Consider the following 26,246-nt stretch of genomic DNA (forward strand, 5'->3'; position numbering starts at 1 on the left):
TCATGTCACTGAACTTTCTAAGTTTTTATGATGACAAAAATAATGGAGAAAGAGGGCGATAGCGCCACACCCACCAATCAGATGATAGAATGCGGAGGCCGAAAAAAGAGATAGCGATAGCCATATTGTGTGAAACCGCAGGGTCTGATTTCCGCTATAATAGTGGCTTACTGTCATCATTATAAACGTGTTGGACGGCAACGAAAAGGTATAATCTATGTTCTTATTCTGAATTATTTAGGTATGGTTTTAATGTTGATGTCGGTTAGTGAGAAGTGTGATGTTAGGCTTTACCAAAAGGACAGGCTTGAACGTCGACGATGATGTAGGCCTCTCTCTGCTGGCTAGGCCTAGCTTACAGTAAACACCGCAGTAAGCCAGCATCATATAGGCCTAGGCCTGTGGTCGTGGAGGTCTTTCTTGGTCACACATCACTGTGTTTGTGTTGGTTGGTATAGGCCTAGCGAAGGTTATTTGGCGCCTTATACTATATTCCAACATTTGAAGTTGTGATAATTTTCATGACTAGCCGAGGCCCGTTTTTTTGTAGTGCCTTTAAAAAAAAATTGTTTACACTTTATAATTACAGTTTTTTAAAGTTTGTTGCAGTGGCTAATTTTTATTTTGAGGTGGTAGCCTAGCTAGGCCCTAGTTCTAAATTTGTTGCTGAATAAATTTAATTGTGTAGTGTAGTTTTGAACTGTTTGTGGAGCACTTTAAGTGTATGTTTTGTTCTTTAATTGTGCAATTTATTTTTAATTTTCAGAATTTTGTTTTTATTTTTACGCTTCCTTCTTTCATTTTGCAATTACTTTTTTGTGTGTTTCCATGACAGTTACAAGCCACCAGGATCTGGGGAGTGGGGTACTAAGCATATTATTTAAATTTTGGTTGGCGGGATTAAAATGTTTAATAATTACTTTTTTACAGGAGTTTACATTTAAGTTTACATAAACTCCAGGAGGCGGGTGGTTTGTGACTGATATATTTCCATACGGAGAGGTCACTGTGTTGCATTTAGGGGGGAATATTTTTATGGTACTGGTAGCGCAAGCGTGGGAAATGAAAGGGTGAAGTTAGTAGTTTAAGTCCCTGGCCCGTCCAGTGTCAAAATGTCACGATTTATCGCAAAATTTTAGCAGGGATTTTAGCTATACTAAATGCTAAGCCTGTTGTAAAGGAATCCTACCTTTGAATCAATTAAAACTAGCCGCTTATGTTATCGCAAACCCCGTCACGAACAGTTCCCCTTTTGCCAGGGACTAGTAGAAATATTGGGCTCATCTGGCCTGGCCTTTTTCCTGTCATCTTGGTACAGTAGTTCAAGTCCATAGTATTTTTCAGTAAAACAGGTAGCGCAAGTGCCTCATGTCTCGAAGTGGCTGCTGCAACCCCCATTGTCAGGGCTCGATATTTATAGTGGTCTAGCTAGTAAAATTTCAAAAATCGAGCCCTGATTGTATACTCGTCTGTTACAGTGCATCCTCGGTTTAGAATTTAATCTTATTTTAGTGACCTATGACCACATACTGTTTTATAGTATTCATTTTTTGTTCTTGCTATTCATTATTTGTATACAATGCCTGTAGTAAATAAATAAAACAAACAAACAAACTACTGTATATGATATGTGAATGGAGGAATTGGATTATAATTTAATGCAAATATATTTATAGCAAATTCAATTTGGATTACAGTAGGAAAAGCCTTGTGTTGTGAAAGAATTTCAGTGACTCCTTGAGATCCAAGATTAAAAAAGTGTTTCATCCCAATATTAGCATAAAAATGGTAACAACAAACAAACATACTACATAATGTAACTATTTTCTACAGGTACATGTTTCTGAACAATGTGAATGAACTGAATCTGAACTAACATCTTTTTTATAGTGTTTAGGTATTTAATCTGTATGTTGAGTGGACTGATAGGACAAGAATTGGATAATAGAAATCGCATAGAAAAAGCACTCACAATACAATATCTCTCTTTATTTGTTCTGGGTCAGTTGTTATCAGGTATTTGGCTGGTTTTTTGTTGACTATGATTACGAAGTATTATGTAGATCCCAAGTTCTGTAACTTAGTAATTTAAATACTGATCATTGAAAAAAAGAATCTGAAAAAAAAGTGTTTTTTTTTTTTTTATTTCTATATTGATAAACGAAACATTTATATTATTATTATAATTAAAAATTCAAATTAAAAATTTTTTTTTAATCTTGTACAAATGTCTTCAGCTGGAATTTGTATGTTGCTATACTATAGAATAACCGGTTTCTCAATTGATTAGTAAAATATGTTATAGTGGCGTTCACATCAAACTATAGCTAGTTTTAATTTAACGGGATTATCCATATGATCTCACCATAATTTGGATATGATGGTTTTTTCCTGGACATTTGAATTGTGTGATAATTAATGTGTAGCTCATTTCCAAAGATATTAATCGTAGATGTACCCTTCTGTAAACAGCTTTTTTATGACCTTATACAGTAGAGTGTATACAACACAACATCTGATGATATCTTCCTGTCTAAAAATGTTGTAGGTGTGAAAAGGAAGCATAGAAAAACAATTGTAAAAGTTTTCACATGCACTGCATTAGAGATTTTTTTTTGCGATGAAGTTTAAGGTCATGTCAATTCGTAGTGCGCATGTGCTGCGAGAAAGTTATTTTTCCTTACTCTATAATACGCGACACAGTTTTGGTGGTTTCTGGGTCCACGCCTGGGTGACGACCAACAAAAAAATTAATGCGTAGGTCCTTAGGTCGTTTCAATTAGGAAGCTCCCTAAAGTTCTGTCTACACTATCAAACTTTATGTGATATGCCCATATATGGACATGATGTCATATCACTACTATATTTGGGCATATCACTGTCATATTTGGGCATATCACACTTTTTTTGTCAAACTAGTTTGATAGTGTAGAGAGAGCTTAGCACTGCTTGATTGATTGTGCATTTTATATTTTAATTTAATAGAGTTATGGCATTGCGTTGTACTTTGGACCAATAGTAATGATTTTATGATTACAGTGTAGTAATTAGTATGGAACCAACCCAGAAAGTAAACAATTCTTTGGATACAGTATACAAGTGGCTAAATTATTTAAAATGTAAAAACTAATTTAACAATCTTGCTAATTAGGAATCTTTAATGAAGGTGTAGTAAATTAGAACCCTACTGTTAGTGTTAATCAATTTCACGACCTAACAACAAATGTGCCACAAGAGAGTGTCCCCTAAATAGGTGTGTCCGTCATATAGCGTTAATTACATTCATTTCCTGTCATAAGTAAGTGTTTCCTTAATATTAATATAGGGGTGTCCACTGAATAGGCTGCAATACTGTAGGAGGGGTTAAATAAGTTGTAAATGGCTAAATTGGGCGTGTTTATCTGAACAGAGTTACAGAAAGCTACCAATAACTCTAATTTAATGATAAACACAGTACATACCTGAATTATGAACATCCTAAAGTTATTTATAATAAAGTATCATATTGAACACTCTACATACTGAATAAAATGGTACTTGAAAATGTACGATAATATTTGCTACTGTAATTCAAAGCTTCCTAGTGACATTTTATGCAAGTGTACAGTAGATAACGCAGGATTATAGAGTATTAAAAAGCAGGTCTGGAAGCTTTAGAGTGTGACCTGATGGCTTTAACGCATGGCTACAGTGCTGGTATTGAACAGCTCAATCTAGTGAATGTTTCTGAAATGCTCATGGTGAGCATGCAGTGGCTCCATGGTCGGCCTAGCCAGCCTGCGCTCCCCCTAATTAAACATTAGAACATTATTAAGCCAAGCTCAGCAATTCATTTCACAATATTTAAACCCCTACCAGCTCACCTCCCTCCTCCCATTTTCAATCCTGGATCCTCCAATGGCATGCATTCTATGTTGTTACAGTAATGTATTTTAATGTTAGCAAGGATTACAGTACAATGTATTAGTAATACTGTAGTAGTATCATCAGGAAAAGGAGAAAACTGGTCAACAACACTTAGTTATTTTATACAGTGGTACTTTGTAAGTACAGTAGATACAATTCCTACCTTATTTTCCGCTTACCATTACCACTCTTCTATATATAAATTTACGTAAGGGCAAAATTCGGTAAATCGCGCGTTTTTTCTAGAATGTTTACTCGATGGTATATAAAGTTGGTTAGAATCTCGGTACTGATTTTAACCACCTGATGTAACCCTGTTTACTAATTAAATTGAGTTAGATAATTAGTTATTGACAATTAAAACGAATTTAGGTTCAACGATTTGCCCCAAATAGGGGTGTTTTTCGATCGTGGTATACACTGTCTAATGGATGTCCGTCTTGAAAAATACCCACAGACAATAATACGAGGATGCTTCGCATTTTCCTATCTCCTCCTACGATAATTGTTTTTAATGGCTGAAAACCGGTTGATCAGCTCGAGTACAGCATCATAATGTTGAAGACAGGCCGCTTTTCTTAAAAAAATACTATTTTGATAGATTTAATATACGTTTATACAAATGTATTGATTTGCGATGAATGGAACATTCCAATCTCTGTTCCACAAGTGTCTATTCCCTCAGGCGTCGTAAAGGCAAGTACTGTATACTCATAACAGAAATTCGATCCATTTTTTTTCAATGTGCTGCAGAGGTTGGATATAATTTTTTTTTAACGGATAATGAGCTAGCGTTTTCAGTCGCCGTATATTATGTACAAATCTTTATTATTGCATTTAAACCACCCACATCATCACCCTTCCCTCACTGGCATGAGTAGCGTTGTAAAGCCAGTAGAGGATAGGCCTACGGTGCATCAAATCCCCTAAACGCAGAACAACTTTGGTGGGTAGGGTAGGAACCAACTTAAGTATGAATTGGCTCTAAGAAACAATTGAAAACCATTAGGCCTACTAATAAAGTTGAGTTAGATAATTTAATTTTTATTGACGAGTAAATCGATTTTATGATTTTCCCCGAATAGAGGTGGTTTTCACAAATTGTTTTACATTATATAAACATACACGTCGTAGTGATGTATCGTTACATGTACTGTACTATTTCAATCGACTAGGACGGTGATAGTTTCAACAAAGTGTTACATAGCAATGTTTTACTGTGTTTACTGATATATTATTTGTAAAACATGAAAACAATTAATATTTCGTTACTAAATGGATAAAGAATATATTTAATATATTTAAAAATGTTTCTCTTTGCACCCACCCTCTTCCCCATCCCTCACCCCTAATGTTACATACAAAACACAAATTAAGTTTGTTTAAATTTGACTTAAACAATATTGGTCTCATTTTGTGACAAGTTTCTCTTTCGGAAGTAATTCTCAGGGTGCTAATTTTAGTTGAGTACATAAATCAGTGTCTATTTATTCGTTCCTGTAAACGACATGTATTATTGTACGTACATTTGAAATCGCCAGTTTTTTAACGCTGAAATTATTATGTATTCGAGAACCATCTGTGGGCACGACCTAGATGGTACGCGAGCGAAGCGAGCGTACCATCTAGTCTGTGTAAATTGGCCTTATAATACTAAGTTATTACTGTGGTGTTTCTTTTTTCAAGAAAGTTTATATGAATTGTAATTTTAACCCAAATTTCTATTTTTTTTTCCTATTTTTATAGTCTAGTAAAAAATGTCAGAACAAGGGTACGAGGACCAAATAATTGAGGATGGAAAGAGTTTTTGGGAACTGGGACAATACAAGCGAACGGTAAAAAGGATAGATGATGGACACAGACTTTGTAATGATCTAGTTATGATGCTGAATGAGAGGAGTGAACTGGAAAAGAAATATGCAAAGAGTTTACGTAACTGGTCCAAAAAATGGAGTGATCTTATTGAAAAAGGTTGGTAAATCTGAGTTGATTAGGAGGTGTACAGTATGAAAAATGTATTTTTTCTGTTTCCTTTACTGTGGTGTTTCTTTTTTTTCCATGAAAATTATAAAATGAATTTTGACCTAGGTTTTTTACAGCAGATTCATGTTAAGAAGGCACCTTTTGTACTATACAAATTTCCCCTGTAATAATAAAAATAGGGATGGTAGTATTAAAACATATATTTCCCTTTATTTTACAAGAAAGTTTGCCCCTTAATAGAGATGTCCTAAAGGATGGTTCTACAGTACTCTATGCAAATTGGCATGTTTTCCAACTTGTTTTCCGTTTTAGAAATCTGAACCCCATTCTAAAATGTTGGCGTCATTTTCATGTAAAACTACACTTGTCAATTATTATTATTATTATAGACCTACCCACTACATTTTGAGACTATACAGTGTAAGGCTTAAGTCTTCCAATCATGCCTCAATTTCCTAGGCCTTTCGTTATTGATTGAAACTTTGAACTTTGAGTTTCATATAGTGTTGCAACTAATTATTTATTATTATTTAACCTTATTAGTTATTTATGAATTTATAAACAGTTTAAAAATAAACGACATACGTATTACAAGTGTAAAAAACCTTTCAAGTATACACAAGGCAGCCAAACTATACTTTATCTTGAAAAAAAAATGTTTTTCCAGGTCCGGAATATGGTACAACAAAGTCTGCGTGGAAGGCGGTTCTTACGGAATCAGATCGTAAGTGTGATCTACATCTAGAGATAGGAAGTAAGCTAATACAGGATGTACAACAAAGCATCAAGGCATGGCAGAAGGAGAACTACCATAAAAAGATGATGAATGGATTTAAGGAAACCATTGAAGCTGATGAAGCTTTTAGAAAAGTAAGTAGTGGCACAATAGCTGGGTGGTCTTGCTTACCAATATGAGGGTGGTGGGTTCAAATCATGGCTGTGAAATGCCCTGTAATTAGTTGTATTTTATTGTAAACCATTGAAGCTTATGAAGCTTTTAGAAAAGTAAGTACTGGCACAGTAGCTGGGTTTGTCTTACTTACCAATATGAGGGTGGTGGGTCAAAATACAGTATTGCTATTAGGACTAACTATTCTTAAGCCACTTAATATTAACACTTAAGGTCAAATGCCCTGTAATCAATTTGTCAATGTGCATGGGTTGCAGTGTGTTGGACATTGGATTACTGATTGTGAGATCGGGGTTCGATCCAAAAAAATGACCAGGGTAATAATGTGGACAGTGCATTGGGAGCTTGCTTATGCGCTATATAAGAATGAACTATTATTATTATTGTATTTTATTGTTTTTTCACACACTCTTTAACAAAATATTTCATATATTTGATGATCATATGATGTTGTAGCTGAATGTGACCTAATATTAATAACAAGACTAGAAAGAAATTATGGTTTAGTTTCATTTCATGGAACTTATTAAGTATGCACAGTGTTACAGTACAATAGATTCCTTTCACACAGCATCAATCATTAAGAGGACACTATGAATATACTGTATGTGAAACCTATACACTGTGGCCAAAGTTAATCCCTATTCAAATGACACATCTTTTAAGGAGTTGATTTCCGAAGTTTTGTCCCCGTAATAGGGGCTCGACTGTATTGGATCTTCATTGATTATGCAGGCCTTTAATAATGATGAAGCCTTCATTAGATCTGAACTTCTGTAGCTATTCTTATTATTATTTCTATTCTATTATTGTATTTCTTTGTCTGCATTTAATTAAATATTATTACACATACAGTTACATTACATTTTAATTTAATTTCACGTTGGCAGATACTGTATATTGTAATTTAACTTTTACATTACATATAGATCAATAACAAGCTCTAAATCCTTCACATTAACCATTTCTTAATTTGATTACTTTACAAGCTGAATGTAATGTTGGGCAATATGGACATAATCTTGCTTGAGGTCAACTAACAGTAAATTATTTCAAAAAGATTTGGAGAATAAACCTAAAGGAAATGCCTTAATATGCTAAGCTCTGTCTACACTATCAAACTTTATCTGATGTGATATGCCCATATATGGACATGATGGTATCTTATCACCATATTTGGGTGTGTAACTACCATATTTGGGTACATCACACTTTTTTTGTCAAAATAATTTGATAGGACTGTAGACATAGCTTTATACAGAATAGTGTGCGAAAAAGATGTTATTAAACTAGAAACTTAACGCATCACCATGTATTAATTTAAGTATAATTCTATAAGAAAGGAAACCTACAGAATGATAGTGAAGACCACGTTTGTACGTGCAATTTTAAGAGAAAGCATCTAATGTAGCTTAGGACTTAACTAAACAAAGACCAAAACAAAAACATAGCTACATAACAATCGATGCACCAGCAAATGGAAATAATTTAAAATTTTAAAATATCTTTCTAAAGTATTACAGTATGAGATTGGTTACATTGTACATACCATAATAATATCCTAAATTTAGAAAACAATATTAAAAAGCATTAGATCTTTAATTTGTCATGAATAGGTCTAAAGTTTTCGCTAAGCTGTTTGTTTATCCTTGCTTTAAGCCTGTTCATTCTGAATAGCTGCTTCGTCAAGATGAAGAGTAGAATTGAAAGAGCTTTAAAACGCTTTGAGTTCACTGTCATGTACGGTAGTGTGATCCCCTTACACATCAACAACCGCAGTCGCAATTTATAATACCTAAAGTGCTTAAATTATTACTTGTTAATATCTGTGCTTAAAGATTTATATCATATAGCGCATATTTTGGAAATAGTTGATAGAAATAATAACGCAGCTAGAATTGAGTAGATATTAGAGCGTTTCATGTTATCCACTTTCCACTGTCATTTATGTAGATTATGTGTGTTACTGTACATCCGATTATAAAGTATGAATTCTCTATAAATGATAAATAAAAAAAAATAACAGTATGTTTAAGATGTTGTGTAAACAAACAAAAAAGGGTGGGGGGGGGGGGGAGATTGATTATCAAAAAGGGATTACTAAAGGATGCTCTTTGGAAACTGTACTTGTAGTATTTGAAATATGACTACCTTTGTATATAATTGTATAATCTTTTATATTTATATAATATTATAGATTTATCATATATTTAATTTAATAACTATATAAAACTAACATGTTAAATTACATGGTGCGTTAACACAGATAATGGAACAGGCAAAACGTTCAAACTTAGTTTTTATTTTTACTGTAATTCCACTCTTCCTTTTTTCAGGCACAAAAGCCTTGGGCAAAGCTTTACAATAGAGTACAACAAACTAAGAAAGCATACCATGTTGCTTGTAAACAAGAACACTCTGCAGCAAACCTAGAGAAAAATGCGGCCGAGGATACCAACATGTCACCTGACCAGGTTTGTGACAATTACAATTGTACTACTGTACTCATTTTGGACATCTCAATTCAGGGAACACTTTATGGTGAAACAAACGGAGGCAGTGACATAATGCAGAGGCCCCTAGTTTAGGAACCCTAAGTGACCCTCCAACGCTGGAGCCCTCTGGCATTTTTAGCCCTATTCGACTTTAATGTTTTTTCCTCTGGGCACTGTTCAGGCCCCCCCCCCCCCCATAAGTTGCTAGGCCCCTGGGTTTAGCCAGTGAGCGTTAATAGGCGTTACGCCACTGACAAGGGATCACCACTATTAAATCTGTGTGGGTCCTGAAGTTTAACCGTATATTTCATAAATGAAATTATTATTTTTGTTTGTTTTTCTATGGAAGTGAATAACTTTATTGAAACTCAAAAATGGAAACAAGGGGACATATTAACACTATAGCGAACACCCTGTTAAAGCTGTTTGGGTCCTGAAGTAAAACTGTATATTTTATAAATGAAATCATTACTTTTCTTTGTTTTTCTATGGAAGTGAATACATTACAGTATACGTTGTAACTTCATTGAAACTCCAAATCAGCCTATCAAAGGCTGATTTTATTCATCTTAATTTTTTTTTTCTTCAGTTTTTGGTGGACAAACACTGTACCTCTTATAAATGTTGTTTGTAATGAAGCTAACTTTTAACTTTATGAAATTAATATTTTATGTTAAATAAAATGTTAATATCTTGTGGCGTTAGATTTTATGGCATTTTCCCAATATAAATAAATAAATTATTATTAGTTTACTACTGTACGTAAGCATTTACATTGAAAAATAACAGTGCACACATATTTATGAGTATATCCATTATTAAACACATTAAAGACTACCTACGTAACAATATTAATTCCTATGTTTGACAGAGGCATAGATAAATTGACTTTTTTCACTAAATGGATACCTGACATCAAGTGACGTTTGTCTTTCCGCTAAGCCACTTCAAGTCATTCGTAATTTAGGACTTAGCATCAAAGATTAATATTTTAGATGTTAAAACCCACTCAACATAGTATCGTACACCTAAGTAGGTTTAGATAAGAATTTAGTAAAGCCTCAACCGACAAAAAATTATTTTGAAAAGATACAGAAAGTAGAGAAATCCTATGCACATGTTTTTATAATATATTTCTGTTTGTTTGTCTGGATCGAACCATGAATTAAAGAATAGAAGGATATGCATCGACGTGAGATCAAGGGTTCCTTGACTCTCGCCGACAGACCGCGGACCGCCCACAATGTTATCAGTTTAATTAACCGCATGGTAACAACGAAACGGTCGCGTGCCTAATATATTGTTTACTGCACATGTGCAACAATATTTAACCTTGTTGGCTACGCTTCTTTCGCGCGTTCTTTGGTGGCATGATGTTTTAGCGCTAGCAACAATGGCGACGAACAATTTATACGATGACAAATTTAGTTATAATCTTTCTGATGAGGAATTGTAGATGCTATAATTGTAATTAGTATAGGTTTCTGCCGCGATTGATCTACGCTAATGTTTTTACAATAACTATTTGTTGTCTCAGCCTACATGTAAAATTACAAAATCAGCAAGGATACTAGGCCTTCTAGGCTTACTAGTAAACCATATGATTTGCCGACATTGATACTGCCTAGGTAGGCCTAGGCTAATCTTAAGTGTAGTAGAGACAACGTGTAATCATGATCTATATACTCACCGTTGTCTTACTTCTTGTGTGAATAATAATAGGTACTTCGTTTGTTCGTGATTAAGTTTGCCCTGCGTGTACTTTTCAAAACGACCACTAGGTAACGAATCGCAACTATACATAGCCAGCCAATCTCGGATCAGGGATCGCTGTTTTCATTCAATTAGACCCGGTGATTGGATGTGATGTGGATGACATAACCACTAGCCAATCACCAGGCACTACAATTTAAATATAATATCACATCGATAATTAAGGAGATTTATGAAGAAACCACTGCTTAGCCATATATTAAAAACACGATTGTTGTATGGGTGAACACCGGCCACGCTAACAACATACATGGTCAAATGCATAATTTAATATTCTATAGATTACCGCAATTTTTAAAGACAGAAGATGGCAGGCAAATAATGATAATTCAAATATAAAAATTGCATATTTTATTAATATTACCAACTACTTAAAATTACCAGTCGTAAGAAAGTGAACTTTTCGTAGTCCGATTGTGATGAAACTAAAACAGAATTATTCAGCAATATATTTTTGTTGTCAATTAAACATCGACGCAGACATGTCAATAGAACATTCAGACCGCGCATACGATTTCTACATGGTTACGTTTTGGTCTCAAAAAATGTAACAGTTGATTCGCAGCGTTTTACAGAGGGCCGCGGTTAGAGACACAAGAGTTCAATGAGCGTGTTTGTTTGATTGGCAGCAGTGCTTTAGTATAGGCAAGCGCGTTGTAAAATCGTTTGATGTCACCGTCGATGCATATCCTTCTATTCTTTAATCCATGATCTAACAGAGTCCTTGTACAGAATAGTACACACAGTCCTTCGGTACTGTGACATAGAACTCTATGCAAATCATGTGCAAACTTATGTTATCCAGTGCCAATCGGTTATCCTGAGCGGTTACAGTAATTTCGATTTTTTTCAGCATGTTCATTACAAATTGTGTAAGCACATGCTAATTTATGCTAACTCTCTTGCGATAATTCAATGATTACACTGCATCAGATTTAGTTTAATGTGTTTTTTACGTATAATAAAAGAAAGCAGAATTTTCTGTAATTGGTTGATGTGAAATTAGGGGACATGGCCTATGTTTAGTATGAACACAGTGATTCCTCCTTTTGGACACCTCCATTAAAAGGACACTTTCCCATGAAACACACTTGTGGCAGAGTACAGTATGCATTAGCACTACTGCCAACCCTGTTCAGGGGACATCCCTATTAAGGGGACAGTTGGTTGTGAAGGTGTCCACTTAGTAGAGGTTCAACTGTAGATTCCAGATTAGGTACAGAATAGAGTAACTCAATCATAATGATTTTATTCAACTCATAATGATGATGTTTTTGAGATTTATGAGTTTTATTTTAAACTATTATATAAACAAAGCATTAAGCTTATATGAGATCATTTTTGATATTAAAACATTGAAACACGTCTGACCTTCAATACATTTCACCTGTCTAGCTATACAGTGAGAACAGTTACAATCGAATGTATCATCAATTTCCTGCTATCACAGTACATACAACATGTTTCCATTGGTTACGCTGTGCTAAAACATTATTAACAAAACTCTCATTGTGAAAATAATATCCATTCATTTATTTATTTAATAGTATGTAGGCCACTGACCCAATAATATATAATTAAATTAATATTAGTATAGTATCTCTGGCGGAAGTCTTGATTATTAAAACTTTTATTTTGCATATTCTTATCTCTTATGTTTAAAGATTAAAAATATTGTCCGCCTGAAAAAATTAATGTTTATTAATATGCCATAATTTAATGTCACATTCATTATTCACTGAAAAATGAATCTGAACAAAATTATTTACCTAATAAAGCCATAACTTTATTTACATAAAATAGTTATCCGAAAGCCCATTTTAAAGATTTAAATTGTATTCATCTTTGTTTTTCATGTTTTTGTGGAAGTAAAACATAATTTTTTCTTTTTCTCTTAAGTACAGTAGATATAATAATACTAATAATAATAATTAATAATAATAAAGATTTTATGATAAATGCTTTTAATCTGTATATATAACACTTAGCTTTTGAAGTATATTTGTTATCAGTAATACAATTTATCTCAAATATTCTTCAGGTGAAAAAACTACAAGACAAGGTTGAGAAGTGTAGAAATGAATGCGAGAAAACCAAAGATAAATACACAAAGGCACTGGAAGACATCACGGGAATGAACGCACGTTATATGGAAGACATGAATATGCATTTTGACAAGACGCAGCAGTTTGAACAAAGCCGACTTGATTTCTTTAAGGAAACGTTGCTACAGCTACACCAAGTACTTGATCTGTCACAAAATCAACAGTAAGCTTAAAATGTTATCTTATACCCCTACAGTGTCCCCACAAAATAGGGTTGTACTTTTGAATAGTGGTTGACTGTAGTGTTAAAACCCTTTTGCCCTTATTTCTTTATACAGGAAAATGGTGTGTGTCCCTTGATAGGAATTTCCCAAAGAAAGATTTCTAATTTGTACTGTATTAAAAATAAATCCATTTTCCCAGAAACAGACATTATACAGATCTTATATTTTTCAATATTATTTTCTGTATTCAAAATTCTGTAAGAAAAACTGTAGCATTATTTTATGATGCAGTTCTACATAGTTTCCAGGCATGAGTATTTCCAAGTACTTGATCTTTCACAAAATAAAGCACAGCAAAAAGCTATCTATCTTACATACAGTACTATCTATTTCGAAAACAAATCCAATTTCTTAGAAATAGTAATGGAATTACTGTCCTAACAAAAATGTATACAATCACTTGTTTGATTGTGTGTTTTTGAATTCTTGTGAGAAAGAATAACCGTATATTATGATGCAGTTCTGCTTATTGTATTTACTGTTAGTTATTGTACCAGGCAATAATATTCTCACTGACATAGTGATTATTCTTTTTAAATATTACCATTAAATAGTACATTTTCTAACAATATATATTGTATTGCGTGTAATGTTAAAACTATTTAAATATTTATATTATGATGCAGTTTTGCATATTTGATATACTATTACTCAGGCAATAAGTATTCTCACTGACAGAGTGATTATTATTTTTAAACTTTACCATTAAATAGTACGTGTGTAATGTTTAAACTATTTAAACTATTTGCAATGTCAAAATAACAAAAGGCAAGGTGCATATTGTGACTTGTATAAGCCTATTCTATGTTAATACAGTTCAGGAACTTTGAATTAGATTGAAAATATAGATAACAATGAAAGGAAATTAGAATAAAGAATAGTAAGTGAAAAACGATAAAAGAAACTTGTCACACACTCGTAACTCGGACCTTAATATAATATTTTTCTTATCAATTAGACCACTAGACCTTGTGTTGTTATAGCTAGGTATGTTCGGTTTTTCCGGTTTTTTACTGCTCATCTGTGTAAATTGACCTTTAGCCTAGTATGAGTCTTCAAACTACTAGATGTGCTAGTATTAGATTAAGCCATGTTCTTAATAATTGAAGATACTCATTAATTAATGGACTATATGGTTTAAATTAAAATATTGTACCTACCATCATTGTTTGTGCTCTGCATTATTTTTTTTGTTTATATTTTGATCTAATGTGAACTTTGACATTTGATTAACATCGCAGATGTTTTAACACTAACAGTAAATTCATAAACTTATGTATTTGTAACAAAAAAGTAATTTTATCTTTTTATAGATTTACTCAAGTTTATTCAAACTTTGTTACAACGGTACAAAATGCTGACTCGGACAAGGATCTCAAATGGTGGAAAAACACAAACGGATCGGGCATGCCCATGAACTGGCCTACATTTGAGGTAATCTTGTTGCTTGAATATCGGGCTACTTAATAATTTGTATTGAATTTTGTGTGAAAACTAGCAATAATTTAAAACCTATACTGTTAAACAACATTTCAAAATATTAATATAGTATTAGCTTGATCTAAAAGTAATTGAATAAGATATATTCATTTCCTCATCAAATTCTCTAAATAATCGTAAACTATGTAACAGTATACAAAAAACGAAATTAATTTAAAAACGTTTCTCAACACATTTACAATACATGTACTGGAATGCATAAGTGAAAATGAAATTAAATAAAAAACATTTTTCAACACAATAACAATACATGTACTGGGATGCATAACTGAAAATTAAATTACAAATTAATAAAATTGAGAAAAAAAATTTAAAAAACTACCATTTCAATAGGAATATTCTGAAGATTTATCACGAGCGATCACGTCAAAGAAATCAAGAGGAAACGTGAGCGGGGTCGGAGATAAAGGCGTGGCAATATCCTCGTACCGATCGACGTCAGAGTATTCAAATCAAGATTACAACACGATGAGCAGGTTTGTTAGCAATTGTTTGTTTTCATTTGTTTTGTTTAACTATTCTTTTGTTTGTTTTCTTAGTTAATTATTTGTTTTGAGTCGTTTACTTTAGTTAGGTTTGTTTTTGTTTCACTTGCGTATTTTATTTTTGAGAATGTTAATGTTTTTTCATTAATTTGTTTTATCTGTTGTTTAAGTCTATTTGGTGTATTTATAATTTATTATTTGTCTACTTGTATTTTGTTGGTCCTTTTGTTTGGTTTTTATTGTTACTGTATTGTAGAAGTTAGTGGCCAAGTGTCGTCTAGTCAAACTGTAATGTTCTTAGGTCCCCTAATGATCAGCTTTGGCTGGATGGATGGACCACCTCTTAAAACATTGTTGAAGTAAATAAATAAAACAATACAAAAACTTCAAAACATTTGACCATAAACGAATAAGGACTTCTTTTGTTTGAAATTTTAAATATATAAATGTATGAGAAATAATTCTTTTTCATGTTTTATTTAAATTTATTATAATTATTGCTTACATAATTTTAGGTATAAAAAGAAACTACATAAAAGGTATATTTGGCTTCATAACTGCAGCAAAAAAGAAGAAAAAAAACACAATTTTCCATAAATTGATTTTTTCCCCTGATTTATTTTCTATGTTTTAGTTTGAATCAGAAATCTATAAATTAAAATATTGCAGTGCATTTCTAGAATAACCATAATTTAAAAATTTGTTTTCTGCATTTGCAGCTTTCTTATGAATAGAGAAAATTTTTTTAATATATTTCCTTTTTTCATATTACAAGTATAGTTGTATAGTTTAATTATTAAGAAAATGCAAAATTGGAATCATTTGTTTGTCAAAAAATCGTTTAGTTTGATTACACAATGGTGGAACCCCTATTAAGAAACCCCCTGGTATAATAGGGGTTTCCTAAAGAAAATATTCTACATTATTTTAATGCTCGTCATTTTTAAATATTAATTTCTTGGTAACTGTGTATTAATATTGCTCTGCTATCAGTATATGCAATTATAGAGATTTTATTTGCATATGTGTGCTATATAAATAATGTATTTTCTAAACAAATAAGACTTCAAAGAAAGAAATTATTTAATATGCAAATATTGTTTGATATTTATCATTGTTGAATGAAAAATATGCTGTTTGCATTTAAAAAACAAAGTTTATACTGCTTTAACAAAAATAACACTGTAGCATACATATGTAAATACAGATCTGTGAATTCTTCTGTGTTGGTTACTAACAAAAGCGTATAGCTCTGAGAACCTTTTAAATATTTATCACAGATTTACTGGCATCTATAGGCAGAGGGTGACCTTTAACCCCTATGATTCTACTGTAGAGTGAGTGTAATGTTCACATAGTATAATGGTTTTTCTTAGAACTTGGTTGAATGTTTTATTTGCATGTTTTATTTTTAGACAATTTATACGCTTTATTTTTAGACAATTTATACTGTTTCACTAATTCCTCTGGCTATATCTTACAAATAGAAGCTAGATAGTTTTTCCATTTCATTTTGCTTTATTTGATTTACACTCTCCCAAAATCAGACTTTAGTTTGGTCTAAAAAGTTCCAAATTTGTTGAGGTAATTAAAAAAAAAAAAAATACTTATGACAGCGTCTCCTTAGAGATTTAGCAATGAGTACAAAAATAAAAAATAATATGTTATGTAAAAAAAAACCCAAAACAGGCAGTATTTTAAATGTTTTTAATAAATAAATTATTATTTGCATTTTTTCCAAGATACTGGCAACCCGAAAGGCAATTCTAAATGTTTAAACATTGTTTAAAAAATAATTTAAACAATTTTGTAATTACCATTTAAAATTTATTTTAAATATTAAAATCTTGTTCTATCCCCTGAGTGTCTGGTATTGGGAGAGTGCCTATTCTTCTATTACAACTTACTAGAGTAGAACTCCTATTAAGGATACATTTTGGGACCCTTAAATGGAATGTCCCCTAAATGAGGAATATCCCTAAGGAAGGGTTCTACTGTAAATTAAATTGGTTTATTTTCTTACAGTAGTGGCGTAAATAAGCTTTCTTTTTGAAATTGGAAACAATTTTTAACCATCCATTTCAAATTAGTTTCTATTTATACAAGAATTTATTTGTACTGATGTTCAGTTTCAACAACTCAAATCACAACTTTTCATAGATATAATATTCACTGTGCTCTTTGAATCAAGTGCCCCCTAATAATAATAATAATAATAATAATATAAGGGTCACTATTAACAGGGTGCTCATTAATCCAATAAAGCAATCAAAATGGTTTAGTGCTATTAAAAAATAAATATATATAGAATTTGATTAGAAACGTAGTTAATTTTGATTGTTAGTTTCATCAAGGGAATCTAACCACAGGATGCTAAGCTCAAAGGGTTTATCTGTGGCTGCGACAGGATCAATTGCCCTTAACAGCCCCTCGTGCACCGCGGACAATATGTACATATTACATTACTGTTGGTATTTGTCGCAGCCAGACATAAGATCAAAAGACTGTTACAAATTCCTATCTTGGCAAGGCGAGCTCAGTGTCCTGTTGTTAGATTGCCTTGGTTCCATCAGATATTTCTCTGATTTTAATAGAAAATCATTTCTCATGAGTATAACAGCAAAATTAGTTTAGAAGAATTTTAATGCGGAATATAATATATGTTACTTATGAATTTATCAGTATGTAAATATTCCAGAAATGCAAGTATAAAGAAAAGAAAAGCATGTAGAGGTATTTAAAAATTTAGTAGTAGCTTAGGTATTTAAACGAGTAGTTTGAATAGTTATAATTATCATCAGCTAGGTAGTCAACTATCGCTTTTGCTGAATTTTTCTTAGAAGCATTTACATATGATCATTTGATATTTATTTACTTTCTTTTGTGTTTTTCTTGAGCTTTTTCATTTAGAGGTGTTTTTCATTTACTTTTCTCAAACAGTGGCATCCCCAGCTGTATATTCCTTGCTAGAGATTTTTTCGTATAGGCTGATCAAAATCACTTTATAGGGGGTTAAATGTCAAAGGTCAAGCTTTGCCCTTGTCAGCTGGTACTGCCACTGTTTGTATCTTCATTATTGTTTATTTTATATCTTATTGTCATTGTAAATTGATCATGAAATTCATTCATTGCACCGATATATAGGAATAATGGGGAAGTAGAAAATCAGGTTTACACTTCATACAGGTGAGTCGGTGTGTGTTACATGCTGTGATGTCTGTCGCTTTGTTTTTTCATTGTTGTTGGTTTCATGAGTGCAGGCTAACTAAACCATTATATTAGCACGGCCATTTTACTTGTATCATCATTTTCTAATCAAGCTATGTGGTGGAGGTTTTTGGTTTAAGAATTGCGCACTGGTAAAGTTACATCTAGTATTTAATGTTGTACTGAGTATAGCAACATCCCACAAAATACAGTCAACTCTCAAAACTGAGAGAAAATCGATAACTCTTGCAAAACAGACCTTTCTTTTTCCTCCTAATTCTTTCATTTTGAAATGCACTTTGAAAAAAGTAAAAAATGGCTAGCCCTGGTTTTCAACCAATTTCTTCTCAATAACCATCAGGTGACATGCAAAATATCTTTTATATTAAACTTGTTGCTTATTGTTTAAATGATAATGGAAACATATATGGTACACTATCTCAATACATTTTATTCAATACTATAATACATAATTATCAAAATATTGAAAATAATCATTTATTAAGTCATATTAACAAATCTATTTTTTAAAATAATTCTATTGTGATGCAGTGTGTCAAATTTTAAATTCAGCCAATAATAATTATATATTAGATATAGACTTCCTTGGCTACAGATAATAATAACAGTTCAATTTGAATTTTATTCAATTTACTGAAACTATATATGGCATGAGTATTGCAGTACCGTATATTCATTATTGTGCAAAATATTTTGTTTAATTGATTGAATAAGAGTATAACCCTTTTCTATCACACTGCTTTTTTTTATCTATGTGAAGTGCTTCACTGAAACTTTATTTATAAGTGCAATAGATTTATTCTAAATGTCAAGTATTTGAATTAATTGTGAATACTTGACAAAGTAACATTAATAACATTTAGGTACAATACTATTTATATACTGACATTCTTTCCTAATACATATGAGTATTCTGTTTTGAGTTTTCTGAATATAGTAGAACCGTATATAACAGGTTCCACTGTATGTATATTTTCAGATTTCAGTAGAACCCCTATTAAGGGACACCTTCAGGACCCAACAAAAGGTCCCCCTAATAGTGGGGTCCTTTGAGTATGGGTTGGCTGTATTAAAAACATATAGGTTCTTGTTCATTTTACTGGGAAGTGTCCCTTCAATAGGGTTGTCCCAATATAGTTCAACTGTATCTGTATATATTTTCAGATTTCAGTAGAACCCCTATTAAGGGGACACCTTCATTATAGTGTCCCCTTAATACAGATGTCCCTAGGAGTGGCTGTAGGCTGTGACTGTTAAAAAAAATTTTGTTTGTTTTACTGTAAGAAAAAGTGTCCCTTTAATAGTGTTGTCCCAGTATAAGTGTTCTACTGTATTTTGAGATTTTAATATTTAACCAATATATTGTTAGTTTAACAAGTGTGTCAATCATGGATATTATTATATTATTACTTTCTATGCTTCCCAAATTGCAGTAAAACTCTTATTAAGGGGACTCCTTCAGGACCCAGAAAAGTTTCCCCTTCATAAAAATGCCCTATCCCTTGAATAGGGTTGGCTGTAGGGTTAAAAAATACATTCCTTATTCGTTTTACACTGTAGGAAAGTGTCCCCATATAGGGGTTGTACTGTATTTTGAGATTATTATCTAGTACTGTATATTGGTAGTGTGTTATTTACATTTTTAGCAGTGGCATGAATCATGCATATTATATTATTATTACTTTCTATGCTTACTCTTGGTTTGCTGTGTTCATTGTGTGCTTTTTGTGGATAAATAACGTAAACAATAAATTATAAACATGGTTGCAGTGATGTCATTGGTTGTGGGAAATTGATAATTAATATTACTTTTTATTAGCTTTACGTAATATATACAGATTGTAATAATATGACTAACTATAACAATCAAATATTCGCTGCTAGAAAGAATAATAATCATTTTCACAAGTGTAACTGTAATTGGAAAATAGGGGAAACAAGTGAAATCCTTGGGTAACAAATACTGTATACTTGTACACTCATAAATAATTCAATAAGTATGTTGAATTGACTTAATAATATTTACTATAGAAGTTACAATGTACTCCAGTAAACACAATGCATACATGTCTTCATACAAACTTAGTTTGTAAATACACAACTAGATTAAAACATTAAATTCATGTTTTATAGCAAAAGGTTACTTTAAGAATTAGATCTTGTGATTTTGATATGTATATAGTCATATGATTTGCTTATGATAATTTTATATTATATCGTTTATTATGTCACATCCTTTTTAATCATATCAATCTGATTATTTTTTTATATTTATTTTATTATAATGAATTTTGTTTTTCAGTACTCAATCGGGATATTCTGGCGACCAGGATCCATCGGCTTACAATAATTATGGGTAAGATTGACAAAGGTGTAATTCAAACATAAAATACCATGTTAAATGGTTCTGGTGGGAGAACGAGTCTTCTCGGACTATAAACCGTAGGTCCAGTGTACACATTTAGCTCATGTGCACGCACCTTAAAGAACCTCTTTCGAGATGAGTAGGGGGTTACCCTGGTGTACTAGTACACACACAGCCACTGATCATAACTGGGCCTTATGGGAGACCAGTCTTTGTCTGAAGAGGTTACCCAGTATATAATAAATAATAGAAAACTCTGTCTGTGGAGAACATCTCAATATTCCCTAGTATTTCCATTGTCATACATATCTGTTTTGAATTTTCACTACTTCCTGTTCTGTCATGTTATTTAATGTACATTTCAAATTTTGAATTTTGGCTGTGCACGTGAACAGCACATGTTCTTATATATTTCTTGTAACCCTATTCATTAATTGTATAAGCTTTCATTGGACAATAATATGATATGAAAAACAGCACTAAAGCTGTTTTTTTCCACTAGGCAAATTTATTCTTTTCTTTGTATTTTCCTCTATTTTTCTCAACAAATCACACTCAAGAATGTTTGATTTGCGCTAATGTATACGACTAGTGGAAAACAGGCTTAATGTAATACAGAATAAAGGTTAAATAATTTAAGAATCTCTCCCCCAACATCCAAATCCCCACCAGTTGTTGAATCAAAGAATGTTGCCTGTGTTCAGAAATTCTAATTTGAGACCACAACCTTAACATTTCTATAGCTAAACGTATATGTATGTTTTAAGTACCTTTGTTATTTAATACAGGCTCAATATACCCTGTTAAAACCAAGATAAATGAAATTACACAATGCTTTTGAATGTAATTTGTACTTGTTTATATGTACACAATAAAACTGTTAACACAACGATATTAATTAATTGTTTAGGAAATTTCTGGTAGAAACTAAACAACATTACCACCCAAATGTTTATAAAATAAAAATAAAGAATATACAGTATTGCATTATTTATTATCCTTGTAACTTCATACAAACATTTCCATTTTGCATTTCCTCATAAATATTGAGAGCCTTTACATTTACGCTACACTTAATACTATCAATTTACTTTACCTTGAACAATGAAAACGGTGTACGGTAGTTTAATTAAACATGTCTGGAAGTAATAAACAAGTATGAGTTCTAGTTCGGCATTTGTGCCAAAAATATAAAAACAAATCATGATTTTGTTCTTGTAAAATCTTGAGATGATGACCAATTAACTAATTTGTCAATTCTTTATGCTAGTTCTGATCCTGATGGAGGAAATCCATTCGATGATGAGGATCATGAAGATCATGATGAGATGAACGGAGAAGGAATTCAGGTGAGGGCGCTATATGATTACACAGGAGCTGAATCAGACGAACTTACATTCAATCAAGGTATGCCATTTTTGTAATTTTAACCCACATTCACAAATCTGACCTCTGTGTCTGTGCCCCAGGACTTGAATCTAGGTCAATGTCAGGTTAACAACCAAGATTTATCAATAAGCTCTGTCTACACTATCAAACTTTATGTGACATGCTCATATAGACAAGATGAAGTCATATCACCATATATGGGCACATTGGTTTGATAGTGTAGACATAGATTTAGACCAAGTTTAAATTGTAGAATTAATATTTTGTCTGTTGAAATCTTTTGAGGAATGAGATTATGGCAAATAAGACTGAGTTTATAAACAACATTGCCATTTATGAATTATAAATAACCTGTGAATGAATACTGTAATGACATAACTTTATAAATATTTGGTTCAAGTACATGTGAAATAATTATGATCTTTTCAAATTTCAATGATTTTTATTAATATTGATATGGTTTAAAGTTTATTTTTAATAAAAAGACATTTGAGTGCATCATAATATAGAGAGAATACAGTATCAGAAATATCTTCACATCCCATAATGTTATTAAATTATCTTACCCAAGCATACAATCAGTATGGCTCAGACAGGTTCGAACCCATGCCTTTCACATACTAATCAAATATCCTTACTATTATGTCATATCACTTTAAATACAGCAGGCAATATCCACCAGGGCCATGTTTCTTAACTTTGGTGATTTGACAAGAAACTTTTTTTAATGTGGTATTGCCATATATTGTACAATAAATTCTATACTGTACATAGGCCTATTATACTGTACTATATTGTACTTGTATTTATTTACAGGTGATATTATCATAAAGTTAGAAGACGAGGATGAGCAGGGTTGGTGTAAAGGTCGTATACACGGTCATGTCGGTCTTTACCCGGCAAGTTATGGGGAATCGATTTAGAACTGACAGTGATAAGTAGATATGTTGCACTTTGTATTAACAAAGCAAAGTAACAAACTAGATAATATGGAGCTTTTGAATTTGTGATGGCAGTATAACAGCATGGAAAGTTCATCAACTGTGTTATAACATAACATACATTATGATAAGTTGCGTTTTTAAACTGAGCATTAAACCGAGGAATACCTTACCTTATATGAATCCGCGGTTTGCTGTGTTGTGCTACCGTTACAAATTAAAAGCTCACTACTTACATTTTATATTTTTTAATTCCTTCACTCAATTTCTCTAATAATAATTTACCTTTTATAATCTTACTAAAATCGTGTTTGTACATTGTATGTATCTTTTTTCACCTCACTGGCTTATCATACGTCAAGCATACATTAAACAAACGTGTTGTATAATAAAAGTATAAATATTGGACAAATCTTTTTTTTTCATTTATTAATATTAATTAAATAATAGGGATTATGATTTCATCTAATGTATTTGCAAATAATATGTTTTAAGTAATAACAAATTCAGAAGAAAAATATCTTTATTTAAATTCATGTTCATTATGTTAATGCCAGTTTTCTTAAAATTTATTACCTGAAATTGTTTATATATTACAAAAGTTTAAGCTTTCAGCAAAATAGGTTAATAAAGATCTAATATTTTTATAAAAACCATAAAAAATTATTATTTAATAAGAATATGTATAATTGGTGTAAAACAGATGACAGATGGAAAGAAACATAATGTAATGGAAAGTGGTTGTATAAATAATTTGAATGTCTGTTAGTTATTAAATGAAATATAGTTAGTTAAGTTATATATTGGTACGTTGTACACTATTGGATTTGTTCTTGTAAGCTGTATATTTTAATAATTTTTAGCCTGTTATTAGCAGTTGTTGTGCGTAAAAACCTCCCCAGAAAAGTTTCAGTTTCAGGCCATGTGATCTAATTTCTTCAAGTTTCAGTTTTTAGGAATTCTGTTAAAATCAGAGAGATGATTGATAGGAAAAGTGAATATATTATACACGTTTCTTAAGCTCTGTCCACACTATCAAGGTTTATGTGACAAAAAATGATATGCCCATATATGCACATGATGATGTCATAGCACTACCATATTTGGGCACATCACACTTTTTTTCGTCAAACTAGTTTGATAGCGTAGACAAAGCTTTACACACTGTTAAATTTATACATAGAGGAGGAATTATGCTTTTTCCAAAACAGATAGTGAGGAGCCTTTTCTGTTGGCCAATGAAAGTATCTTTTTGTTGTATTATATATATGATCATAAGTACATATTGTTTAATAGTTGCATTTAGCAGTATATTATTTGAAATAGAAAATGGTACAATGGTATTCTAAACCTCTCTTAAAACTGGTGATTTTCTTTATATATGTAGCAGTGTACAGTAGTTGATATTATTAAGGCTGTAGCTAGCATTGTAAAGGTTTGTGTTGAGACCAACAGTTTCGATTATTCTATCTTTGTGTATAAGTCGTGTTTACTGGCTTGGCTGTCTTCCCTTTATGTACACTGTTAAAATTTACCCATGCATAGGTAATTTGTAGATGTTGATTTAGCTAATGGCTGGGTCTGGTTACCATAGACATGGATTGGGCAGGCCCTGTCGATGTGCGTAGAGGATTAACATATTCACTGCCAACCATTATGAGACTAAAGCTTTGTCTACACTTTCAAACTTTATGATTGTGCCCATATATGGACATGATGATGTCATATCACTATCATATTTGGTCATATCGCCACCATATACTTGTCCGTGACTCATGACTTTCAAGAAATTTACTTGTTTGTAGTAATGTATCATAGATCTGTAATAAATCTATTCAGTGAAAGAATACAGTTTGGCAGTGAAGATGTTAATCTCATTTCAAAATTGGTTTTATGTTCCGATTTAATACTTAAATAACAATAATTATTTATAATTTTTAGATATGTAAAATAATAGCTGGTCGTGTATTTATGGGGGTAACTAAGCTGATATATTTTTAGGTATAAAAGTAAGATTTATATTGACCTCTTTCCTTTTTTTTCGAGATTGAAATGTTTGTCAGTAAGATAGCTATATGTGTAGCATCAGGTATTTGGTAAAAACAAGTATGTACCATTCTTTTAAAATTGGTACTAGAGTAAAGTAGAGTTATTGTGAGAATTTAAGAAGGTTTAATTGAAAGAGCCTACACCTTGTATTATATTTAAGTACAGTAAATTATTGCTGACGGAATGCTGACCCACCTAGGATATTAGTACTGAGGTTTCTCTGGATAGATAAATAAGGAATTTGGAAAACCGCAGAGAATAGACGAGAAGAAGATAGACAGAAGACAGAGGGACTTATCAATAGCACTACGCAGCACACAAGATATACCAAATCACTAGAAGAAAAAATCACACCCACATTGGTGTTCTGTAACTAAATTAAATTCAGATAATGTAATGTTCTGCCTTAAAAGCATTATGTATACTATGAACAAATGTAATTTAAACAGAAATTAGATCCTATTTACAGATTAATGTTGTTACTGCAATTTCTTGAAATATTAAAATTTAACTGGGTTAATATAAAACGAGCGTACAAAATACATTCGGTACTTGCAACCTAACTTTGTAATTATGCATACATTCATTTGTGTTTATACTGCAATACATGCTGACAAAATAGCATTTCCATTCTCTAGTTTGAAAATAATGTTCTATTCTTTAACCTAACTATGGCACGCTACAGTAATTTGTAACACCACTGATGACAAAGATAAAATATTTTATCCCAAAAATGTTTGATCAAATAAAGATTGTAATTTATTTTGTCAGCATCTTTTGCAGTACACAACTAATTAAAAAATAAAGATTTTGACTTGAGATTTTTGTGAATGAGAACATGTGTACAGAATGCTTGGTTTTGTAAACTCCATTTCACAATAAAGACGATAATA

At 31.8% G+C, this 26,246-nt stretch overlaps 1 protein-coding gene across 3 annotated transcripts; it reads left to right on the plus strand.

Moving 5' to 3' along the window:
* Positions 1-82: 82 nt before the first annotated feature.
* On the plus strand, positions 83-26,148 carry LOC140055755 (protein kinase C and casein kinase substrate in neurons protein 1-like). 3 transcript variants are annotated; one of them, XM_072101151.1, is made up of 12 exons: positions 100-208; positions 1,891-2,016; positions 5,653-5,877; positions 6,557-6,759; positions 9,136-9,273; positions 13,109-13,335; positions 14,710-14,830; positions 15,230-15,372; positions 18,526-18,567; positions 20,912-20,965; positions 22,245-22,381; positions 23,180-26,148. In XM_072101151.1, exons 3-12 carry the CDS (start codon positions 5,664-5,666, stop codon positions 23,284-23,286), a joined length of 1,386 nt encoding a protein of 461 aa, XP_071957252.1. In that variant the 5' UTR covers positions 100-208; positions 1,891-2,016; positions 5,653-5,663; the 3' UTR covers positions 23,287-26,148. The 3 variants fall into 3 exon arrangements, with proteins under 3 accessions (XP_071957251.1, XP_071957253.1, XP_071957252.1); XM_072101150.1 differs by lacking the exon at positions 1,891-2,016 and having other exon boundaries at positions 83-208; XM_072101152.1 differs by lacking the exons at positions 1,891-2,016; positions 18,526-18,567 and having other exon boundaries at positions 83-208.
* Positions 26,149-26,246: the final 98 nt, after the last annotated feature.

Source organism: Antedon mediterranea, chromosome 7 (assembly GCF_964355755.1).
Source record: "Antedon mediterranea chromosome 7, ecAntMedi1.1, whole genome shotgun sequence".
Classification (NCBI taxonomy): domain Eukaryota; kingdom Metazoa; phylum Echinodermata; class Crinoidea; order Comatulida; family Antedonidae; genus Antedon; species Antedon mediterranea.

Bases quoted from the DNA above. Each gene is read 5' to 3' on its own strand.
- LOC140055755 (XM_072101150.1), top strand. From the start codon at position 5,664: ATGTCAGAACAAGGGTACGAGGACCAAATAATTGAGGATGGAAAGAGT. The intron at 14,831-15,229 runs GTAATCTTGTTG...CCATTTCAATAG, and splicing joins TGAACTGGCCTACATTTGAG to GAATATTCTGAAGATTTATC. The intron at 20,966-22,244 runs GTAAGATTGACA...TCTTTATGCTAG, and splicing joins TCGGCTTACAATAATTATGG to TTCTGATCCTGATGGAGGAA.